General features: G+C 63.0%; 2 protein-coding genes across 6 annotated transcripts in view; one reads left to right on the forward strand and one right to left on the reverse strand.

Annotated features, from left to right (window-relative positions):
* The first annotated feature begins 9,226 nt into the window (after positions 1-9,226).
* Positions 9,227-10,966, forward strand: NKX6-2 (NK6 homeobox 2). Its single transcript, XM_074374460.1, has 3 exons — positions 9,227-9,903; positions 9,988-10,160; positions 10,434-10,966. The coding sequence occupies exons 1-3, from the start codon at positions 9,498-9,500 to the stop codon at positions 10,686-10,688; spliced, it is 834 nt and encodes a 277-aa protein (XP_074230561.1). The 5' UTR covers positions 9,227-9,497; the 3' UTR covers positions 10,689-10,966.
* A 1,779-nt stretch (positions 10,967-12,745) lies between these two features.
* Positions 12,746-22,310, reverse strand: part of INPP5A (inositol polyphosphate-5-phosphatase A) — a 158,036-nt gene continuing 148,471 nt past the window's right edge. For 3 of the 5 annotated variants that reach the window (XM_074373342.1, XM_074373339.1, XM_074373338.1), the window contains 5 exons: positions 17,620-17,731; positions 15,442-15,564; positions 15,100-15,168; positions 14,292-14,379; positions 12,746-14,204 (listed from right to left, as the gene is read on the reverse strand). In XM_074373342.1, the coding sequence (XP_074229443.1) occupies positions 14,299-14,379; positions 15,100-15,168; positions 15,442-15,564; positions 17,620-17,731 (385 nt within the window). In that variant the 3' untranslated portion in view covers positions 12,746-14,204; positions 14,292-14,298. The remainder of the gene's footprint in view (positions 14,205-14,291; positions 14,380-15,099; positions 15,169-15,441; positions 15,565-17,619; positions 17,732-22,310) is intronic. The other 2 variants (XM_074373341.1, XM_074373340.1) reach the window with 1 other exon arrangement.

The raw sequence follows: 22,310 nt of genomic DNA on the forward strand, positions 1-22,310 counted from the left end.
CCGGTTGCCCACTCTGCATGTTTTCACAGCATCTCACGTTTCGTACGAGGTCCCGCACAGGGTTGCTCCCAGAACACCAGCACCTGTCTGCTTCGGTGCGATGAGTGGTCTTTTCTTTGTGAATAATGTGTGGTCAACTCTCGTGACTCTGCCGTGTCTGTTTTCAGGACAGAGAATTTGATATATTTATTAGACCCAACACTGATCACACATCCTGGTCCTGCATCTGACTGGGGATGTCATGGATGGGGAGGGGTAAGCTAAAGTTCATGACCACGACCGGGTTTTATTTCTCCTCTTTGTGTGTTTCTGTCATTCTTAACGCAAGTGTTTTGGTGCCAGGCCCATCTTCACAACAGCTTGCAGCTTCCGCCGTCAGCAGGTGCGGGTCCGTGGTGAGCTGAGCCTTGGAGGCTTCACCGTCCGGCCCACGGCTGCTTCTCGCACGTGGCTGTGTGACACCCACACACCACGTCTGTTTGGAAGGGACACCACCTTCCTCACCTGGACCTCCCAGGACTCCCAGGCCAGCTCCTGGGTCCCCCGGTGAGCCCAGGATAAAGGAAGATGAAAAAGCAGACCCGAGACAGGTGATCAGAGCCGGCGGAGCCCTGGGTAAGAACACAAGCTAACAGACCAAAAACACCTGCTGTAACTGCACTGTCAACAGGGTTAATACAGAAAACTGCACGTCAGTTCAGGGACTCGTAGAAATTTATCTATTTATTTATTTGTCCTCTCAGTACAATGTTAAAGCTGAAAACGCCAGAACATCCAAAGTGCTGGGCGCAGAGACCACGGCCTGAGCGGCTCTGGGCCCTGCAGGTGGTTCCACAAAGATGCCGGGACACGGGCCAGGTGAGGGGTGCACAGACAGGAGCGCGCGTGCGGCGTGTGTGTGGGTGTGTGTGGGTGTGTGGGTTGTCTCTGTGAGGGTCTTACACAGAGTGAGCCCTGCACACGCAAGGTCTTCCGTGTGCTCTGTCCTTGGGGTCGCTGTCCCCACAGCCTGGGGCAGCGTCCGCACACGGCAGGGGCAGTAAGCAGTTGCATGAATGAGGGAACAAGGGGGTGGACAGCAGTCGGCAGGTGCCAGCCACACCACACCGGGGGCTGAGATGCGGAAGACATTTACTTCACTTTGTTCATTGTTTCACAATGGTTGTCTGTCATCTTCGTCACCAAAACACAGTGTTTGGAAACGATAACTCTTTTCCACCCAGATCTCTGACAACTGCCATCTCCCCAAAGACATCAGGAGCACTGTCCTGGCCTGGGGCCAGCAGGGCGCCCCCAACGGCAGAACCACATCCCAGGCTCCGCGGTCGGTCAGCCTTCACCGTGGCTGGAGCCCACGGGGCGCCCAGCCGAGTCCTGCGTGTCCAGGACGCCCTGCCTGGCTGTGCAGGCCTCTCTCCTGGGTTTGCAAGTCTTCCTCTGAAAGCAGGAGAGAGAAATTCCCAAACAAACTCCTCCTTCCCGGAAGCCAGATCTACATCACCTCTTCAGGGAGCCTCCAGGAGTCCGGCAGCTTTATCCCTGGACCCAGAGGAAGAGCCTCAGGGGCTTTGCCCGCTGGGGTCCCCTCTGCTGGAGGACAGGAACTTGCCTCTGGTCTAGGCCTCGCAAGCCCCCGTGCACAGCCTGGGGCCAGACGTGGGGACACTCGCTGAGTGCTCTGTAAGCCAGCTTAAGCCAAGTGAAGCCCTGAGGAGCCCTCCAGCGTCTCCGGAATGCCTGTCCCAGCGGGAGACCTCCAATCGTACACCGCCCTCCTCCCTTGGGGTTTGGAAAGAGCCCTCTGTCGCCCGTCTGCCACGTGCCAGCCAGCTTTTGCTCAGGAACGCGGAGTGGGAAATACCCCACCACCAGGTCCGGGCGCCTCCCCTGGGGCAGGTCTGGGACACACCGTTCCCCTAAAGGCTCCTCCAGCTGTCCCTCCTGCTCACCCTTCTTTGGCCACAGCCTGTGATCTGGGGGGAAGGCACCATCCCCTCGCCCCCAGGAGCAAAGCAAGTCCTGCGGGTCAGGCGGGAGGAACCCTGACTGGGAGGGTGGCCGGATGCCTCAGGTGAGTTAGATTAGGGGATGCCACAGGCCTCCTGGGGGAGCCCCGCCCCACCCCCGGGCCAGAGCGGGTCGTGGGCCTCTGAGCCTCTGGGAGTCACGTGCCAGACCAGACCCCCGGCCCAGCTGACTCCCCTCCCAGCCCTGCCGGACCCATTGCCCAGACAGGCGACTGGCCAGGCAGCGGGCAGCCTGGGCTAGGGGCTGGAAGCCCCTCATGCTGTGCAGGGAGGGCGTGTGTCCTTTGCCTCACACAGCAGACATGCTCCTCAACGTCAGAGAGGCTACGCACAGCCTGGCTTTCCCCACTTATAGGACCGTCTTCCGCAAACACTCTCCCTTCCGTGGGGCACCAGCTGTCAAGGCTTTCCTAGACAGCGGCCCCCTGCATACCTGGCCTCCCAGGAACAGGGTGGGGACACGTCACTCTTACCTGAAACCGCCTCCTGGGGTCAGCAGGGCGCCCAACGGCAGAACCACATCCCAGGCTCCGCGGTCGGTCAGCCTTCTGCCCCAAGCCCAGTGACCCTCTACATACACAAACTGGCCCCCATCATAGACGGCTCCTCCCCAGAGACTGACGGCACCGTCTGCCCCACCTGCTCCTCAGGGCGGCCGCGGCCCCACTGTCCCTGCCTTTGGCTCTTCTGGGAAGCAGCCCTCCCCCACCAGCCGCGAGGCGCCCTGAGCAGGAGTGCGGGGCACCGCGCGGATAACGCCACGTGCGTGCGAGCACTTGTCAGGCCCAGCGATTCATTCTGTGCTGTCTCCCTCCCTCCACCACAAGAGGCATTTAATGAAGACCTGGGGATGCGCCGTGGACAAAGAAACTCTGCATGCAGGGCAGGCAGGGCCAGGGCCAGGGCCAGGGCCAGGTCGGGCAGCCCCTCCGGCTCAGCCATGGACGGGAGAGGCTGCCAGGCACCCAGGGCCCGGGCTCCTGACCAGACACTCGGGAAGGGGCATCCTCCGGGGGGCCCACGGAGGCCACTTGTCCCCGGGGAGGCCCTGGCCATGGCCCAGCATGGCACACCCGCCAGGAAGCCCCCACTCGGAGGCTGGGACTCGGCCCGGAGTGTAGCCAAGGGCCCTACTGGAGGCCTCCCCTGGCCAGGGCCGTACAAGCCTATCCTGGGAGCACAGCACAGGCAGCCGGAGCAGACGCCCCAACACAAATCTTTTCCTTGGCGCTCAATTAGCGCGTTTGGCACGCGGTCAGACCCCTCCCCCGCCCTCGGGAGAGAGCTCATCGCTCTGACTGCGCAGCTGGTGCTGCGGAGCCCCCGGGAATCAGCTCGGAAGGTGATTTACAGCCGCCTCTCTTTGTCCTTTCCTGAAGGAGACAAGACTCTGGGATCCAGAAGAGCGCTTCTGAGGCACTGTGTGCCCACTGCCCACAGTCAGGCCAGTGGGCCGCCTCCTCCAGGGAGCCCCCCTTGCCCAGCTCCCGTTTTCACAGGGCCCTCGTCATCCAGAGGGAGTGGTAGCCTCACTCCGTGAGTGTGGAGAGGGTGCCAGAGCCCATCTTGGCTGTGGCTGCAGGGGACAGGTGTCCATATGTCTCCAACCAAGCGCCAGGGGCTTCCCGGAAGCAGGAAGGCAGAGTGAAGTGGCAGCCCAAGGAAAGGCTCCCCAAAGCTGGAGCGAGCGGACCTGGAGGTGGGCGCTGGGCCAGACACGTGGACATTTCCCTCTCCAGCCCCAAAGCCTCTCGGTGGGTAAGCTGTTCATCCAGACATTCATTCCTGCAAGCTCTTCACAGCCTGGGCCGCTGGTGCGTTGGAATGTGTCCTGGACCAGGGACCCTACAGGACCCCGCGAAAGAAGGAGGCAATGCAGCCTTGGTGCCTGTGGGTGTAGAACGCAAGGTCAGGGGTAGCAGACCTGGGCGGGGGCTGGGGCCTGAGGGAGGGGCCCTGGAAGGAGAGGAAGAAGGAGGGGCTGGAGAGGGAGGAAAACCAGACGCTCAGGACACCTGGAGGTCATGGAGTGTGGCCGATGCCACCCCAACTGCAGAGGCCAAGTGGCTGAGACCCAGGCTGCCCGTCCGATGGGGCTGCCCGCTAAGCCCAGATGCACCGGCCAAGGAGGGCGGGCGGTGTCATTGCCTCAAGGAGCTTGCCTGAGGAGTGAATGAAAAAACAACTGGGCAAACATCCCTTCCAGCAGCCACGAGAGGCCTGTGGCCCCGAGGCCCCGAGGAGAGAACCATGAGGCCGCCCAGCACTGTGTGGCCCCACGCGGCCTCGAGGCCTGGGGGAGCGGCGTGTGCACAGGCGCCCCGCCGCAGGGCTTCCTTGAAGCACTCCCGTGTCAGGCGCTTCCTTCAGAGGAGAGGAGAGGCCAGCAGGGCAAAACGGCAAGAGAGACAGGTCGGCACAAGGACACATGGTGTGGTTCTGTATGCTTCTCTCTGGCTGTGACGTTTATCAAAATAAATAACTTTTAAAGAAATAAAGGAGCTGGGAGTGCAGGGAGGGCCTGCAGTGTGGGAGACCCACCTGTCCCAGGCTTGGGGAGGGGCTCCAAGTCCAGAGAAGCCAGAGCATCACAGGGGAGGGGCCGGGCCAGGAGTCCGGTCCAGCCTGCCTCCTGCCAGGAAGGGCTGGGCAGCTGGGGCCTCCTCCTGGGGCCCCAGGCTTCTGCCTCTTCCCTTACATACCTTCTGGGCCTCCTCCCACCTGCCAAGGGTCTCAGCCTCCCAGGGTCTTTCCAGCATCTTCCCAGGGAAGTGGCTTGGCTCAGAAAGTCCCTCCCGGGGCCCCACACGTCCACGGTACCCTTTGGCTCAGGGTGCCTGGAGGCCCCTTAGTAGTGCCTGCTCCCCAGGGGGGCACAGAGCCCCCCTCCCCAACCCTTATGTGCAGCCCAGGACTGGGACGCATGCTCATTCCTTCCCTTAGCAGCATTTATTCAGTCCCCAAGGCGCCCCAAGCCTGGTGGTCCCTGCACCCAGATGCTGACACCCTGGGAGGTGCCACTTGGCAGAAGGCACGTCAGCCCAGCAGGGGCTGAGGGTGAGGGTCCAGCCCAGACCCAGATGGAGTAGGAAGATGAGGGGAGAGAGGTCCAGGAGGGCGGTGGAAGGCAGGGTAGCAGCAAACGGACCAGTGGAGGGGGTCAGATGGATGAGTCCGGCAGGGATAGGAGGCTACTGGTGGCCTTGGTTTCATGCACTGGTCATTACATGGGGATTAGACCCAGGTGGAGCATGGTGGGCAGGACTGGGCCATAGTGCAGGTGGGCGAGGGGCCAGGGTGACCAGCTGGGCCTCCTTTATGTGCCCACCCGTGCCCCCTGCCCAGGCCCACCTTCAACCCTCACTGCTCACTGCCTTTCCGACAGTCCCTGTCCCTCTGGCGGCGCTGGGGGGTCAGCCGAGCAGAGATGCGAGTCTGCCAGCCCCCTTTCCGGGGGTCGGCCTGTGGAGGGCGCCCAGCCAGGAGGGCGGGGGTTTGGAGGCCCCACATGGCCTGTTTGCTAGGGAGGGGATGGGGTTTGCGCCAGAGTGAAGGAACTTTTCGTCTCCAGACACTGGGAGTTCCTGCAGGAGTAGATGCATGCCTCCGCGAGTCCGGAGGCCCCTCCAGCTCCAGGGCCCTGATGACCTTACCTCTGCCCCTTCATCCCCCAGCAGTGGGTGGCACCCATTGGTTCTCCTGACCCACCAACCCCCAGATGAGCAGCATCCCGAATCCACCCTGGTGTGGTTGCCTTCTGTGCTCTCAGAGCAGAGAACCGCTCACACGTGGGAGGACAAAACCAGGGCCCTTTGCAGGGGGCCGCCCCAGAGGCCCCAGCCCCTAGTGGGCATGGTAGGGGCAGATGGCAGGTCGACAACTTGCCAGCCCCCCGCGGCGACAAACCTCTATTTCTTTGACAAGGTATTTGCCAACTCCGTGGCTACCTGCGCGGTCGGCGATGGGATCCAAGCTCCTACTAGGTGCAAGCCCCCATCCCCCACCCATCCCACTTGTCCCCTCCCACACCGCGCTGGGCTCTGACCCGCCCAGGGCTTGGACACCGACTAGGCCTGGCTGGCACTCCGCGGGGGCCCCTCCCAGGCCCACCCACCCAACAAAGGGATCAATAGTCTCGTTCCCAACCTGCAGGCACTTGCCGAACAAGTTTTTTTGTTTATTGTCCACTCCTTCCCGCAGGGCAGGGCGGGGCGCACGGAGGTGGAGCTCGCTGAGTTCACGTGCTCTCTCCCAGAGCACGCCTGGCACCTAGTAGGTGCCCAGTAAATAAACGTTGAGTAAATAAAGATCTCTGCCACATAGCGCTGTGTGTTCCCACGACGTCCAAGTTCACGCGCCGAAAAGCGCCAGCTGTCTTCCTCCGCAGGACTTTTCCTTCAAGACCAGAAGGTGGCGTACGCGGACCTCTCCAGTACGGCGGAAACCGGTTCAGGCAGTGGGAGCCCAGAGGCGCTCCTTCCATGCAGGCGGCCACCAGATTTTCCTTACGGGGGTGGGGGGTGTTTCCTTTGGTCCCATGGAGGGGGCAGTGCCCAGGAGCACAGCAGGAGTGCTTGGGGGCGCAGTCCGGAATGCCAAGAGATGGCGGGCAAGGAAGACGTGGAAGTTAACAAGACTTTATACCCAGGACCGGGGCACTAGGGAGAGGCAGCCCCGTGCCGCAGCGTCCTGCAGGGTGGGGGAGAGACGGGGCTTGGGTGCCCCCGCACGCCGAGCAGGACAGGAAGCGCGCGGAGCGTACCGAGACACCGACAGCCAGAGAGATTTAAAAGAGGCCGCCCTCACCCAGCAGTCCCGGCGCCACCAATCGCCACAGGCCCTCCAAACCTCACTCCAGCCCCCTATCTCGCACCCGCGGCCACTGGCTCCCAGGAGAGCCGCGTCCGCTGCGGTCAGTGGAGACGGCAGACCCACTCGCGACCCCAAGCATTCCGGCCTTAGTCCGGGCAGGACCCGGCGGCGTAGACAGAGCCGGCACGCAGGGCAGCGACTCGAGGTCTCTTTTCTCATCGGTGTAAAAGGGCTGCGGAGGCCCCCGCTCCGGTGCGCGAGGAGCCAAAGAGCAGCGCCCAGAGCTGCAGTGTTCCTCCTGCCTCCGAGCCAGGGTCGCGGGGACCCTTCGGAAGGATAGTGCGCCCTGTTGTCCCGTCCGGGCGCGCCACTCCTGTCCCACCCCAGAAGACCGTCGGGTCGAGGATACCCGGAGTTGGCTCCGTGGCCCACAGAGTGGTCCCGAGCAGAGAGCCGGCCCCGCCCCTCTCACTAGGCCCCTCCCCTCCCTCGGCCCCGCCTCCTGGCCCACTTCTCCCGCTCTAACCAGAGCTCCAGCTTTCTCCACCCGCTGCAGCCCAGAGGAGGCCGGAGGAGCCCAGAGGGGCCCAAACCCTGCAGGGAAGGAGCCTCCCTGGGGCCGGGCTCTCGAGGCGCACGCACGCAGTGCCCAGGAAAGTGGGGCGCATGCGAGGCCCGGGGCCGGTCTCGGGGCTCGGCCGCAGTAGGTACCGCGGGAACGCTGGAGGGGCGCTCTCGGTATCCCGGGCCTGGCCCCGCTGGGGCCGATCTCCTGCGGGGCAGTCACACCCGGATCTGCGAGTGCGGCCCCAGTCAAGGAAGCAAGAAGAGAGAAACTCTCTTGCGCGCGGGCTGCAGCGCGCACGGAGCCAGGGCACCACGCGCCACGCCGCGCCTCCCGGGACCGCACGGTGCGCGCTCACACGGCCAGAGGAGGCCACCGAACGGCCGCCCAGCCCCGGTGGTCAGTGGCTTTCCAAGCCGCGATCTGGCTTAGGGAGTCTGGGTACTAAGACTCCACAGCTAACTGCACAAAACGAAAACGGACCCCCGAGGGTCTCAGCGCGAGCGGGCGCTGGGTCCCAGCACAGAGCCAAGAAGGTGGCCTTCTACCTCGCCACTGAAACCCTGGCAGCCGAAGTGAAACGGGAAAGTCGTTGCTAACGGACAGCGCACCGCACCTGGCCTGACAGAGGCCGGCTTGGCGCACGCCGCCCCCAAGCCACAAAACGGCGGCCATGGGTTCCCGCACGTTCCCAGAAGGCAGCGAGTAATAATATTAGTCGTCACTCAGTAATTAATACGTGACGAGGAAACAAGGTCCGGAATTCTACTCAGCGCCTGCTCTCCGCCAGCGCGCGCAGCCCGCTACCATCTTACTTGAACCCTCCAGCGCGCGCAGCCCGCTACCATCTTACTTGAACCCTCCACAGCAATTCTGCGGCGTGGGAGGCTCTGTACCCAGAGGGGGGACACCGTGGGCCCTGCGTGCTTGTCAGAAGTCCGCACTCCTGCCCGCTGCACCCAAGGCCCCGAATGTGGCCCCGTATGCCTTGGGATCGGGACTCGGAGCCTGCCACGGCGCCCGTTCTCCCAGCTGGGGCTGTGCTTCACGAGGGGAAGGCTGCGGGCTAAATCGGCGCCCAGGTCGAAGCTCTGGGCTCAGGTTGCCTCCCGGGAACAAGCCCCGACTTCGCGACCGGGAAACACCCAACCCAGAGGCCCGGGAGGTTTCAGCTCCGCGGGCCCGGGGGGGAGGGGACTGGGAACTAACGGCTCTCCTGGCAGTGCCCGGGGGTCGGCGGCCTCGCCTGTGACCCTCGGACAGGCCTCGCCACCGCGCAACTAGTTGATTGGTGAAAGCTTCTCGTGGGCCATGTCTGGCATACGGCCCGTGGACTCTGAGGTCCGGCTTCCTCCGTCTTCTGTATTCCTGAGGAGAATGTTTACGGAAATGTCTTTGGCCCTCCCCCCAAACCTGAGCCCGGGGCAGGTGGAAGCAGCCGGGGGCGGGGGGCGCGGGCCGTGACCCCGAATGCCTGCGGGCTCCCCGTGCCCTCCCGCCTGTGGCTCTTCACTGAACGGGGTCCACGGAGTGTGCTGAGTGGATCCTCAAATCTACATTCTTTCGGGCGATAAAATATGTTCTCGTATTTTTTCCTGATTTCCCATTAAAACCTTTGCCTAACTAAACTCCCATCCAGCGGGATTTATTTCGTCCCCGGGGAGATAAATCAGGGGACAAATTTACAGCCCGGGAGGCACCTGCGGCGCTAATGGGCCCTTCATGGAGTGCGCTGCCGGCGGGGGCGCGCGCAGACGGCGGGGCGCTGGCCAATGGCCGGGCCGCGGGCGCCGGCAGCCAATCAGCGCGCGCGCCGCGCCGGGGCCCCGCGGTTATCAGCGCGTCCGGCCCGCGCGGCGCCGCTCCGACCCGGCCCGGAGCCGCCACCGCTACCGCCAGTAGTTCCCCGACCGCCGCCCAGCCCGTGCCGGAGCCGCCGCCCGCCCTCCGTGCCGTCGGCGCTCGCGGCCCACGCCCCGCGCCCCCGCTGCAGCCGGCGCTCGCCCGGGCCGCGCGCAAACTTCCCAGGCCGGCGGGCGCGGGCGGCGGCGACGGGGCCCGAATGGGCGCCCGGGCCGGCGGCGGCGGCGCCCATGGACGCTAACCGCCCGGGCGCGTTCGTGCTGAGCAGCGCGCCGCTCGCCGCGCTGCACAACATGGCCGAGATGAAGACGTCGCTGTTCCCGTACGCGCTGCAGGGTCCGGCCGGTTTCAAGGCGCCCGCGCTGGGCGGCTTGGGCGCGCAGCTGCCGCTCGGCACCCCTCATGGCATCAGCGACATCTTGGGGCGGCCCGTGGGCGCGGCGAGCGGCAGTCTCCTAGGCGGCCTGCCCCGTCTCAACGGACTCGCTTCGTCGGCTGGCGTCTACTTTGGGCCCGCGGCCGCCGTGGCGCGCGGCTACCCGAAGCCGCTGGCCGAGCTGCCCGGGCGCCCGCCCATCTTCTGGCCGGGCGTGGTGCAGGGTTCGCCCTGGAGGGACCCGCGCCTGGCCGGCCCGGGTAAGTGGCCAGCGCGCAGGTTCGGCGTGGGGCCGTGGGAGGGGAGTCGGGAGGCGGGCCGCTCTCACCTGCCCTCATTTGCAGCCCACGCCGGCGGGGTCCTGGACAAGGATGGCAAGAAGAAGCACTCGCGGCCGACCTTCTCGGGCCAGCAGATCTTCGCGTTGGAGAAGACTTTTGAGCAGACCAAGTACTTGGCGGGTCCGGAGCGTGCGCGCCTCGCCTACTCCCTGGGCATGACCGAGAGCCAAGTCAAGGTGAGGCGGCTGCGGCCTGGGCGGTCCCCCGCGGATCCCGCTGCGACCAAACAGACCCGGTCCCCCGCGTCCTGCGAACGGTCTGTGAGCGGCCGCCGGCCTTGGCTCCAGTCCCGGGGGCTCCCAGCCCTGCTGTTCGGGCTGGGGCCGAGGGGTTGGGGCGGAGGGGCGTCCCTCGCCTCCACGAGGGCGGCCGGGGTACAGTCAGGGGCCGCGGGGCCGCAGGTTGGGTGCTAAGGGGAGGCGCCGCCTGACGGTCACTCTCCACCCCAGGTGTGGTTCCAGAACCGCCGGACCAAGTGGCGCAAGCGGCACGCGGCGGAGATGGCGTCGGCCAAGAAGAAGCAGGACTCCGACGCCGAGAAGCTGAAGGTGGGCGGCTCCGACGCGGAGGACGACGACGAGTACAACCGGCCCCTGGACCCCAACTCGGACGACGAGAAGATCACGCGGCTGCTCAAGAAGCACAAACCCTCGAACTTGGCGCTGGTCAGCCCGTGCGGCGGCGGCGCGGGGGACGCCTTGTGAGGACGCGGCGGCGAGGCCGCACAACCAGGGTACGGGATGCGGGCCGGCGCCCCACGCCAGCCGCCCGCGCCAGAAGGAGTGTGTATATATATTTTTACAGAATAAGTTATAAAGCGGCCCGGCTCCTGCTCGGCGTGCAGGGACCCTGGCCGCGCCCGCGTCCCTGTCCCCGGCGCGTTCGGCGGGGGCGTCGACCCAGGGCCGCCGCTGCTGCGCGTCCTGGGAGGAATCACTTTGTATAATCAATAAATTATTTAACACGTCCCCGTCGGAGCCATGGCTCCTGAGGCTGCACCGCGTGTTTCTTCCTTATCGAAAACCGCGGGCGAGGCGCCCAGCGCGGCCCCTGCCGCGTCCGCTGTTCGGTCCCGGGTCCAGCCTTCCATCCCGCGGGTCCGCGGCTGAGACTCGAGGGCGCCTGAGTCTGGACGGGGTCCGGCTCGGCGGCAGGGCGCGAGCGGCTCCAGCCCCCGAGCCCCCGGCTGCCCAGGCGGCGGCAGCGCGCAGCACCGAGGGCATCTTGAGGCCGGGCGCGAGGAAGGGCGCCCCGGCCCCGCGAACCTCCGGCCGCCGCCCAAGGGAAGGGGCCGCCCGGGCGGGCCGCAGGAGAGTCGCCAAGAGCCAGGACTCCGAGAGGCTGAGTGGAGCATATGGCGCCGGGGATGGAGCGGAGCGCGGACGCCTGGCGCATCAGGTGTGAGCGGAAGCAGGTAGGATCCCTTTATCCCTCCCTGCCTCGACCTCCCGCCAACTCCTCCGACCCCAGCCCGGGACGGGGCGTCTGGGCAGCGCGGTTGAGCTCGGGCACCCTCCCCAGGGGTCTCGGGGCCCCTATTTTGCGCTCAGATGGATGAGATGGGGCAGATTTAAACACATTTAGGGGTCCCCAATAGGGCAGGTGAGCGGCATTCCTGCCCCATCCAGCGTGGTACTTTTCCCCTTTTCCAGGGGCGGTGAGGGGCATCTCTGCCCGGCTGAAACCCCAGCCCGTTGATGCGTTTTGGTCTGACTATGGATTAAAACGTGCCTAGCCTTACCGAGAGGCGACACAATTCCAGGTAGCACTAAACTCACACTGGGTGAAATAAATCAGGTTTTAAGTTCATCAGCATCGTGGCCCTTCCGCTAGCACATAACAGGTTTTTTTAATTGGTGGAAGCTCTATTTAATTCAAGCTGAGACCACAAAGAGAAAGCCAAAACAATTCTGCTGCCCAGGGACAGCAGGCAGTTCCCTCAGCCAGCCCTGGAATTTTCTCTATGCTTTCGATCCTCAGACTCGAAGGGCTGGTTTTCTCGAAAAAGCACTTCTGGCCAGTGTTTGGACCTCGTCCTTCTCCTGGGCTGCTCCAGCCGCGACCGTTAGGGTACCTCCCTGGATCCCCCGGCCAGACCCAGCCCCCAGCACCCCAGAGGAAGGTGGGGAAGCCCTCCTCTCTCTGGCCTATCTCCTCACCATGGAATCCCAGGGCTGGGATTCTGGTTAAGAACAGCCATGGATCTGCTCCCGTTCACAGAAGACCATCCTGTCCCTTCTGTTCTCTGGAGCTGGACGTGGTTGCAGCTTCATGGGCGTAACAGTCATGTTGATTTTAAAAACTATAAGTAAATGGTATCGCACCCTAAGAGTTCTCTTGAAGGGCATTACTAAAAATGTTCAAGAGAAACGTAAAAAGCTGAAGTTTTCTGTTTTTTTGCCACGTGGTTGCACCAGTTTAACACCAGGCGCGTCCACTGGGTGTTTTTCTTTTTAAGGAAAGCATTGATTTTTTTTTTTAATTTCTGTGCATGAATTATCCCCTCAGCCCACGTTAAGAGCAAAGGAATTTCCAATATTAAAGTTTTGAGGAAAGCAATGCATTTATGCAATCTCACTGCGAACGCTGAGGGGGGACTCCCACCAGGCACCTCTGCAGTGAAAAATCCAGAAGACGCTTTCTCTGCTCTCACCCCTTGGCTTTGTCTGGGAACAGCATCCGACAGGACAGAGCCCAGCGCTGCTGGTGCGCGGGATTTAAAGGGGGTCGGGCACGCCGAAGGAGGAGACAGCAGACAGGGTATCTTCACCATGATCAATTTTATTGCTTAGGAACTGGAGCGGTCATTTCTAGAGGCCTCGACAGTGACCAACAGCTGAAACCCCGCTACACAGATCGCTGGGGGCGGAACGGCCGTGTGGCCGGTGGACAGAGCGCAGCGACCCCAGCCAGACACAGCTCCGATCACACTGTCAAGGACACGGATTCGGCGAGTGGACACCACAGCACTTGCCACGGTAGTGATTTCTCTAGAAACAGGCGCCCCCGGCGCCGTGCCCCAGCCCAGGAGTTCTGTAGTGTTCTGAAGCAGATCAGTAAGACGTCCGTCTGTGTTTCGCCCACGGGCTCTGGGATCGCCTGTCCTGAGGGCCAGGGCTCGCAGCTGGCGTATCACACAGGTTGTCCGAGGCTGAGCAGCCAGGGACGTGAGCAGTTCTGTTTCTCTGAGTATTTGTATGTACAGCCCAGGTTAAAAGCAGTTTCTATCAGAAGCAGGCTACGCTACTTTTATCTCTCCCAGGATATTGTTGTTTCATGTAGAATACTTGGCACCGCAGAACAGTAACAAAAGACGGACAAAACAGTTTACAAAATTCTTAGAAGGTACACCCGAGCTAGCTATGAAGTTCACATTCAGTTCTTAATGTTACACAGAAGGAGGCCTAGGAGTCCGGCTGCTCGTGCAGACGTGCGGGGGTCGGTCTGGCCCGTGAGGGCACAGCCAAGCCCTGTCACTTGTTTGGGAGCCTTGTGTGCTGACAGACACGCGCCTGACCTCCTAGACCTCGATGCTACCTGCTGAAATACCACTCAAGCATTCATACTGGAAAGTGTATTTAGCGTAAGTTTCGGTAAGGTTTATAAATTATTTTTAAAAAGTATATATTTATATATATTTATATATAAAAATGGAAAGCAGCTGCAGTGTGATTCAAAAGCCACGTCACATGGCAGTAGAGTGAAGAGCCTGGAAGGGGGGCCGTCGGAGTGGGAGCCGGGCCACGGCCCCCAGCAGAGGCCGCGCGCAGCCCGGCGGTCCAGAGCCCGCCCGCCCCCCACCGGGGGCCCGGCTGGCAGAGTGCTCGGCACCTGTGGGGTTTCCACCCTGGAGAAGCTCTTCCACGCTGACAATTCGTAAAAATCGAAAACCGTGAAGTCTAAAATACAGAATCTCTTTGCTGTCTATTACAGAGTTTTGGCAACAGGGCTGTGACTTATTTTTTTTTTTAAAAAAAAACAGTATTTCTACTTAATGTCACATGAACAGACGAGACAGTGAGGTATGTGAGGCTTTTCCGGAGCCGCCGTCCGGAGGCTGAAGCGAAGTGCAGGGCCGGCCGTCTGCCTAGCGGGTGGCGCTCGGGCGGTTGTGGGTGCAGCTGTCACGAGTACGTATTTCATGGGCTGCGACTTCGTCTGCGCCTCGTGCTACAGGGAGGGCTCGCCAAGGGTCCTCTCGTGGCGCTGACACCGCGTCCCTGCGTGGAGTCGGCCGTTGGTTAAAGGCGCGCACACACCAGGAGAAACTCAGGAAAGGTGAACACGAGGGAAGGAGGCATATTTACCACCACGTCACTGCACGACACAGCACTTGTGCACACGTGCGTGAGGTTTACCTGCCCCGGGCGCGATGCGGAAGGCCAGGAACACGGGCTGCAGGGGCAGAAGAGAAGTCGTCAGAACACCGGACCCCGTGCTCCCGGCTGGCTGCCCACTCTGGACCCCGCCCGTGTGGGGCTGCCCGGATTGGGCAGCCAGAGGCTCGTGGCAGAGGGCCTTCGTGGTCTGTAGAGAGGGCATTACTCCCAGAGGGAAAACTAATGTAAAAGCTCGTTTAAGAACTGCTGATTCCAGCCAAATAGCCCCGGAAAGACAGAGCTCCGCCTGGGATGGGGCAGTGTGGGCGGGGCCCGGAGGCCTTGAAGATGGGGAAGCAGAGCATCGCCTTTGCCTGCCAGTGACCCAGGACCTGTCCCCATGGGGCCCCTCGGGGGCCAGGCACGGTCACACGGAGAAGTCAGTCCCAGAACAATCACTGCCTCCCGAAGCGCTGGGCTGGTAGCACGCACGCCTCCCGCTTGCCCCATGGTGGCAGCTGCCCCGCCTCAGAGGCCATTAAAATACTTCCAATGCACACCTGGGAAACGGACTCCGGAAACCACCAGCGTTTTTTACAAATAGTAAAACTGCACCGTGTTCTCTTGTGACTAGTCTTGTCTGTCTTACTGTCTGCTTGTCTACCCAACTCCTTCTGGTATTTTATTAAAATCAAATAAAAACAGACCAATTTCGCCGCCTCTGTGAGGCCAGGCTAAGGAGGCGGCAGGAGAAGCCGCCCACCGCCCACCCTGGGCCCCAGCGAGGTGATGTCACCTTGTGGTCTCCCATGCAGACGCTGGGCCCGATGTGGTCGTAGGTGACAACCTTCTCCTCGCTCTCCGACTGAGAAAAGCAAGCACAGGAAGAGCTGTGAGAGGTGGGAACGGGGAGCAGTCGCCCGCCGCCCACTCTGCCCACTTCTGCGGCCCCTCGGAGGGGCAGCTGGCGGTGGCCCGAGGTCCTGGCGGTCCGGGCGGCATCTCTGCACCCTGGCTCTTGCAGGCGAGGCGGCTCTGGCCTCAGGAAGGCGGTGACCTCAGGGGCTACGCTGAGCTCCAGGCTCCCCTCCGGCCCTTCGGCACCCCGGACGTGGTGGAGGCCCGGGCCGGTGCTCACCGCAGTCGGTGTCGCTGTGAGCACACGTGCCGCCGAGCCCCCGGCACCACAGACGCTCGTCCGGTTCCCACTTTCCCTGCTGACGTTCGCTTCTGACATCAGGGTCTGTTCACTCAGCGCCCCCTGTTCACGCAAGAGCAGACGCCCCTGAACTCCACGCCACTGCACCCCGTGGTCCGTGTGCCCATCAGCCTCCCACCTCCACCAGTCTGCAGACCCTTAAGCCCGGGCGACGCAGAGGGTGTGTGTTCCCAGCAGTCGGTCGGCTCCGACTGGGCCGGGGTTTTACATCTGCAGCTGAGGCATCTGCGACTACAACGTTAAAACTGAATTATCCGTAATGGAGTAGGAAGCTTAAGGTCAGATTTCCTCTCCAGCATGGTCGCCTGCCAGAACATACAGACAGCACCCTCCGCAAGTCCCTGCAGTCGAAGCGCCGCCTCTGCAGAGCGGGGGCGCATCCATCAAACGAGCGAGGCAATTTGCAAAGGCAGCGTAAGATTGTGGGTTTCCAACTGTATGATCTCGAGACAGATAAACAAATTACCGCGGCGACGCACACCTCGCTGCGCGCTCGTCACTGCGGCTGCCACCTCCGGTGTCCGGGGCTGGGAAGCGGAACTAACACAAGGCTGAGCTGCCCGAGCGTGGCATGATGGATGACGCCACAGAGACCGCTAGCCGCGCAGCCACCGGGCCGGTAACGCCCGCCTGCTGGGACTCCCCACCAGGAAGGCACTGGGCCTTCCCCAGACGGGCCAGCAGCCGAGCTCTGTCCCCACAGCGCCTGCAGCAGCCAGTCTCAGGCCCCCAAACTGAGATGACGTGAATGCACATAAAACAGTCTAAAATGCCACCTTCCGCTAGACTGTCTGCAGCCCGTGCAGCCCCCACGCGCGGTCCTGAGCACCCCCGCTGTCTTAATGGGTTTACTGCAAGACACCTCTCTCTCTGGAAGATGACTCTGGTCTCTTCTCTGCGTCCCGAGGCCCCCGGAGGCACCCACACCGGCCACAGGCCTGTGCTCAGCTCGCCCCATGTGCTCAGAGCCGCTGTCCATTCTCTCATCCCTCGCCCTCACCTCAGGGCACCAGGGGCAGGCCCAAGTCTGGGCTGTGTGCTCAGGGCCCTGCCCCACGCAGCTCCTTCCGGAGGGCTGCCTGTGGAAGCAGCCCCAGCGGCCGTCCTCCCTGATGGGCCCTGAGGTACAGGTCCTGCCCACAGGCCGGGGGTCTGCCTAGGCTGCCCAGGCCAGCCCCCCAGGCCCCACCAGAGCAAGCTTGCTGCAGACCCCACATGGCTGCAGGCTCCCTGCTCCAACGCCCAGGAAGCTGTGGCTCCAGGCGGTGTTGAGGGCCAGCCCTCCTGGAGAGGTTAGCAGGCTTCCCAGTGGGGGCCACAGGGGCCGCTGAGCGGGGGACAGGGTGCACACCTAGGCAGCCCATGGGCGTTCTGCCCTCCCGACTGCGTCCTGGGTGAGGCCCAGGGGCACAGACGGGGCTCCTCAGAGCAGCTGCGGGGGCCATGGAGGGTGGTAACTGGCCTCAAATATGCTGAGTTGAGGTTGGCAGGGGGTGGTCTGGGGCCATGGGGGCCTCCTGCCCACTCCTAACTGGCTGCCCCCGTCCCTCAGAGGCCAGACTGCTGCCCTGGTGAATCGATGCATTTCACTGTAACATTTTTTCACTGATGGGGTCGACAAGACCAATGCAGATAATGACTCCTGCCAGCACTCCTTTCGTGCTGAGATGTGGGCACTGAAACACCCCAGGAAACCTGGCCCAGCACACGGCGCTGCCCCCGGAATGTGGGCCGTTCGTCTTTAACTTCTCGGGTCCGAGTGTGACTCCGGCTCTGACTCACAGCTTGGGAGACACAGCAGACTTCAGCGTGCACAAGCTCTTGCGAAGACGAGAGCTCACTGGCCCCAAGGACGCAGCAGATCAGGAGGTTCCTGGCACACTGCTGGCCGCTCATGCCCGTTTTGAGCTGGGAAGACGCTGGAGGCCTGGCTGCCCCCACGGCCCCGCAGGCCGGGGGCTGCCCTGAGGTACCGGTCGGTGGGTCGGTCGGTCACAGGACGAGGCAGGGCTCATGCTGGGGTCGGCAGGAACTCGAATCCCCCAGACCACCCCCAGCCCTGTGGCTCTGACCCCCCCACCCCCACCTCACACTTACCCTCAGAATCAGCTCCTTGGCGGACGGGGACATGAGGACGCGGTCACACCAGGCGGGGCACCGGGTGTTCATGTACTGCTTGCCCTGGCTGGAGTCCTCGCTGTACGGGTAGCTGGGGAGACGGGACAGGAAGGCGCCGGTCAGCGCGGCGGCTCCAGCCCCTCCTCCAGCCCCTCCTCCACCCCCGAGGGGAGGGCCGAGCGGACTCTCCCCCACGCACCCCGGGAAGGCCAGCAGTGTCCAGGGAAAAGGGAAAGAACAGGCGGACAGCAGATCCTAGGACAGTCAGAGGGCGGTCCCGGCCCAGCACTTCGGATTAACCATTTCCTTCAAGGATGGAATCTTCTACTAACCTTGGTTTTATTTTTGGAAGTGGCCTGAAGCACAGTGAAAACCAGCCGGGCACTCGGGACAGCTGGGCACAAACAGACGGCACACCCCGGTCCCACCCAGGCACCCCCCACTGCAGAGGGTCTTGGGTCATCACTGTGGCGGAGCGTGTGCCTGTCCCTGACGCGCTGCCCTGGCCACACAGGCTCCCGCTTCCCGCCCACTGACGGGGCTTGGCCACCGGGGGAGGCCTGGGGCCCCCTCGGGGATGGAGCCAGCAGAGCCGACTGACCCACTGACCTACTGGCCGGGCAGCATGGGAGAGCAGGTGGCTGCCCCCTTGGTCCACAGCGTCTGGCCGCTGTCTGGCTGAGGCCCCTCGAGCTCCTTGGCCTGGGGGTGGCTCCCTCCTGTCGCCAGAACTCCCCGGAGCTCCTGCCTCCGGGCTCTGCACTGCCCAGTAGGCCCTGCCTGGTCCATTTAAAACTGCCACCCCACCCCCACCCCCGCAGTGGGCGTTTTGACTGGGACTGCCCTGAACCAACAGTAGGGGAACGTAACTTGGAGTGGTCTGCCTTTGGGGAGACCCCCAGCCGTGCTGAGCATGCACCCTGAGTAGGAGTCCGGCACAACTCGTGTGGCCTTCAGTACGGCCTAAAATCATTCCTTGTCTAACACATTTGGGGTCAGTTCTGAAATGCCACATGGTGTTTGCTGTGCATGGCTCCTTCCTGTCTATTAAATTTTCTTGTTGGCACTGGTGGAGGAAATGAGAGTGGCTTTCTGGGCTGCTCCATCCTGGGCCCTGGCTGGGCGAGGCCTCGGCGCCCTCCTCCCTCTCTGCATGGCCAGGCCTTGAGAGCCCGGTCAGGGTCCAGAGAACCTAAGTTAACGGTTCTCAGCCTCCTCCATCTCCAGTCGGACACAAATGCTTTCACTGGAAACCACGACGTACAACCCCAGCCCCCACAGGAATTTACTTAACTCAAGACCAGGATTAGCGTTAGTGTGTGGTCCTGGGTGAGAAACAGCACACAAAAGGCAGGTGTGTCGGAGCTGCTCCTCGCACACCCTGGGCCCATGATCACAGAGCGCTGGGCCCCGTTCAGCCCGGCCATGCCAGGAGCTGACGGGGCGTCGCAGGGATGGTGGGGAGTGACAGAGAACAGCCTGGGAGGCCTGGGGCCAACCTCCCACTGGGCCTTCAAGCCTGGTGCCCAGCAGGGGTTCCCAGGGTCCCAGGAGGCCCTGGCCCCTCCCTGCTTGGGCAGATCCCCCTGCTGCGGGCACATCCACATCTGATTCAACAGGAGAGAGGAGCTGGCCCTGAGGGGCCCTGGCTGGAGCGGGCAGGGCTGTTGGGGGCAGCACCCTCCCCCTCATAGACAAGCGACCCTCCCTACAGCCACACCCAGGAAGGGGCCCAGCACCTCCCAGAACCAGGGAGCAGGCAGGGCAGTGCTGGTGCCGGTGGGTCCCGGGAGGCCAGCGTGGGCTCCGGGGCAGGGAGGGAGGGCTGGGCGGCGTCACATGCGTCCTCCCCACGGTGAGGCCCTGCCCAGGCCGCTGTGAGGATGGCCAGAGTGCTGCCTGCCTGGGACCTGACCACTGAGCCCGAGTGTGGACGATGATTAATGCAGTGCTGTGCACGCAGACTTATCTGAAAGCAAACCCTGTGCAGGGTGGGGACACGGGACACGGCAGCCCAGCCCAGGCTCCACACGGTGGGGACTGACGGCCGTAATTAATGGCGCGGTGATAAAGTTAACAATCGTCCACCTGTCCTCCCTGCCCCACAAGCTCCTTCCCTCAGGATGTGGGCAAACGGCCCCTTTGCCGTGGCCAGGCGCTGGCCTCGATCTGAGCGGGCTGGCAGGCAGGTGGTGTCACCGGGGGCCCTGAGGCCAACAGCAGGGCCAGGAAGGCACAAAGGCCCACTGTCTGCAGGGCCAGCCGCCATGGGCGGGAGATGCCAGGCCCAAGAGGTGGACGGCGCGGGGCCCCTGAACCAGGCCTGATCACGTCTGGTTCTGTACCAAAGTGGGAGTGGAGAAGCAGGGGTGCTGCCTGAGGCCCCCAGGGAGGGTGGGGACAGAGGCCCCGCCTCGGATTCTTGCCTGGTAAAATTCAGTGTCCCCAGGTCACAGCACCGCTGTGGGGAGGGCCGACTCAGTGGCTTCAGAGCGCCCGGCGCGGCAGGTCCCCGTGGGCATGTGTGAGTTCCGGAGGCCAACAAGCAGCGGCTGCTCAAATACTGGGCTGCCAAACGCTGGTAGTTACTGAGATTCCCAGTGGACGGAGGGAGGAGGGGCACAGCTGTGCTGGGACCGGCAGCGGCGCTCAGCTGCCAAGTGGAGATGAGGAGCAGGCGTCCCAGGAGGGTCCCGCGGTCAGAGGCGCAGGGCCGACCCTCCTCCAGGCACGGGGCACGTGGGGTGACCGGCTGGCATCCCAGGGGAACTGTGCTGTGCCCCTGCCCTTCAGCACTTACCCCACGCGTCCGTGGGGGCCACGTCCAGCCAGGGCTCAGGGACCAGCTGGACAGAGGGCCGTCTGGGTTCCCTCCCCGAGCACCAGGCCTGGCGTGCAGCAGGGAGCCCGGCCGGCCTTCTTGTTCGAACGTCACCATTTTGTATTCGTTACAGGTGGGAACCCACAGGCGGTCCAGCTTTAAGTTCTGGCCACAGGAAAGTCTGAGAAGAGCCTCTGAGAGTTCATATGAAAATGAATGGCCCACTTTAGGAGGACAGCCCCCCCGGCTCGGGATGCGCTTATCCCTGTGTTCTGTGGGGTTTCGTCTTTTCCAAAGACCACCACTTGGCCTTTCCCTGTGGCTAACCTCCCCTTAGAAACACCCTGTCCCACTGTGGGGCGCGCACCTGCCTCTGGGACGGTGGGGGTTTCCCTGGATAAGCCGGACACACCGAACGGTGGGTGCAGCCGGGACCGGACACCTTCCCACCTTCTTGCTGACCTCGTTCTGAAGCACATGTACCAGGCAGAGCCCAGCCCCCGTCACGTCCAGCAGCCCTGTGCCCTCCACCACGGCCTGGGAGGTCAAGGGTCGTGACCCCAGCCTGCTCGCGCACACTCCTGTTCGGGTTTGCCTCCAGACTCGCGTGATGCAGTGCCGGCTGCGGAATTCAGCGCAAATATCCGTTCCGCTATCAACAGCATTTAGATTCCTTCCTGTTTGGGGCTGGTTCTTGGCTGTGACGTGAGGACCTCTGGGGTCCCTGAGGCCCTCTCAAGGGTCTGGAAGGTAAACTCCATGTTCACAATCACAGGTAGACTGGCCTGTTGTCACAGTGTCGGCGCTGCCCCAGCAGGAACCTGGCCGCGGCCCCAAGGTGCAGGCAAAGCTGTATCTGTGACTCCTTGACTCCCGAGTCTGGGACACCCAGTGTCTTGCAGTCGGTGGGACGAGATGGGAGCTGTGGGGCGCATTCTGCTGCGTTTGGGAATCGTCCGGTTCCAGGGAAGGGAGGCTTCACATGGGCTGTTCTGGGCAGTGGGAGGGAGCACTGTGGAGCAGCTGCCCAGAAGGGAGCGGGCACCGTCCCAGGGGGACTTGGGTCCAGGGCCATGGAAATGCCACCACGGCCACGTTAACAGAAAAGGCAGCTAAACCACCCCGTCTTCCCACTTAGATGTCCTTATTTTAAAACCAATGACAATTTCGCTCAGAATTAAACAGTAAGTTAGAAAATTCCCAGCTGGCTAGGATGCAGAGGGCAGAGGCGTCAGTGATCACCTTTGGGCTGTTCACGCTGGGCCTCCCTGGGGAGAGGCCCCGTGGGGCTCCTGCCGTCAGCCCGAAGCTGGGCTTGGAGTGGGAGCTGTGAGTGGACCCTGGGCCAGAGGCCGGAGGGTGGTCAGGGCCGCTTGTCTCTCTGAGGGCCCTGGGCACCGGGGGTGACAGCAGACAATGCATCACCCTGTCCACCAGAAACAACCAGTCCCACGGTCAGCTCTGGGTCAGCTCAACGCCGGCTGGTTACACAGAGGAGCCGGGTGGGCACAGCTCGTGCCAGGCCAGCCTTGTGGTCTCTGTCCACCAAGATTAGTCTAAGCACGAACTTGAAGCCTTTTTGTCACCAGTTCCCGGTAACACCACATGGCGTTAAAGGCCTTCATGTGGCCTGGCGGGATTGGCGGGTGTCACCCCGGATGCAGGGGTGGGGCCCGCAGGGTCTCTGTGGTGGGGCAGCCCCTGGGCCACTGGCCTGGCCTGGCTGCGCACTCCGCCTCCGACCCCGCCCACCCGGTCACGCGGGTAGCTGTCTGGGGCGAACGTGCTACACGTGACCGCAGGCAGCCGCGAAGAACAAGAACTGAAGGGGCGGCAGAGGTCTGAAACA

Source organism: Camelus bactrianus, chromosome 11, assembly GCF_048773025.1.
Source record: "Camelus bactrianus isolate YW-2024 breed Bactrian camel chromosome 11, ASM4877302v1, whole genome shotgun sequence".
NCBI lineage: Eukaryota > Metazoa > Chordata > Mammalia > Artiodactyla > Camelidae > Camelus > Camelus bactrianus.

Excerpts from the sequence above, each read along its gene's own strand:
- NKX6-2 (XM_074374460.1), top strand. The coding sequence starts at position 9,498 with ATGGACGCTAACCGCCCGGGCGCGTTCGTGCTGAGCAGCGCGCCGCTC. Across the intron at positions 9,904-9,987 it reads CCCGCGCCTGGCCGGCCCGG|CCCACGCCGGCGGGGTCCTG; the intron begins GTAAGTGGCCAG and ends CCTCATTTGCAG. Across the intron at positions 10,161-10,433 it reads TGACCGAGAGCCAAGTCAAG|GTGTGGTTCCAGAACCGCCG; the intron begins GTGAGGCGGCTG and ends TCTCCACCCCAG.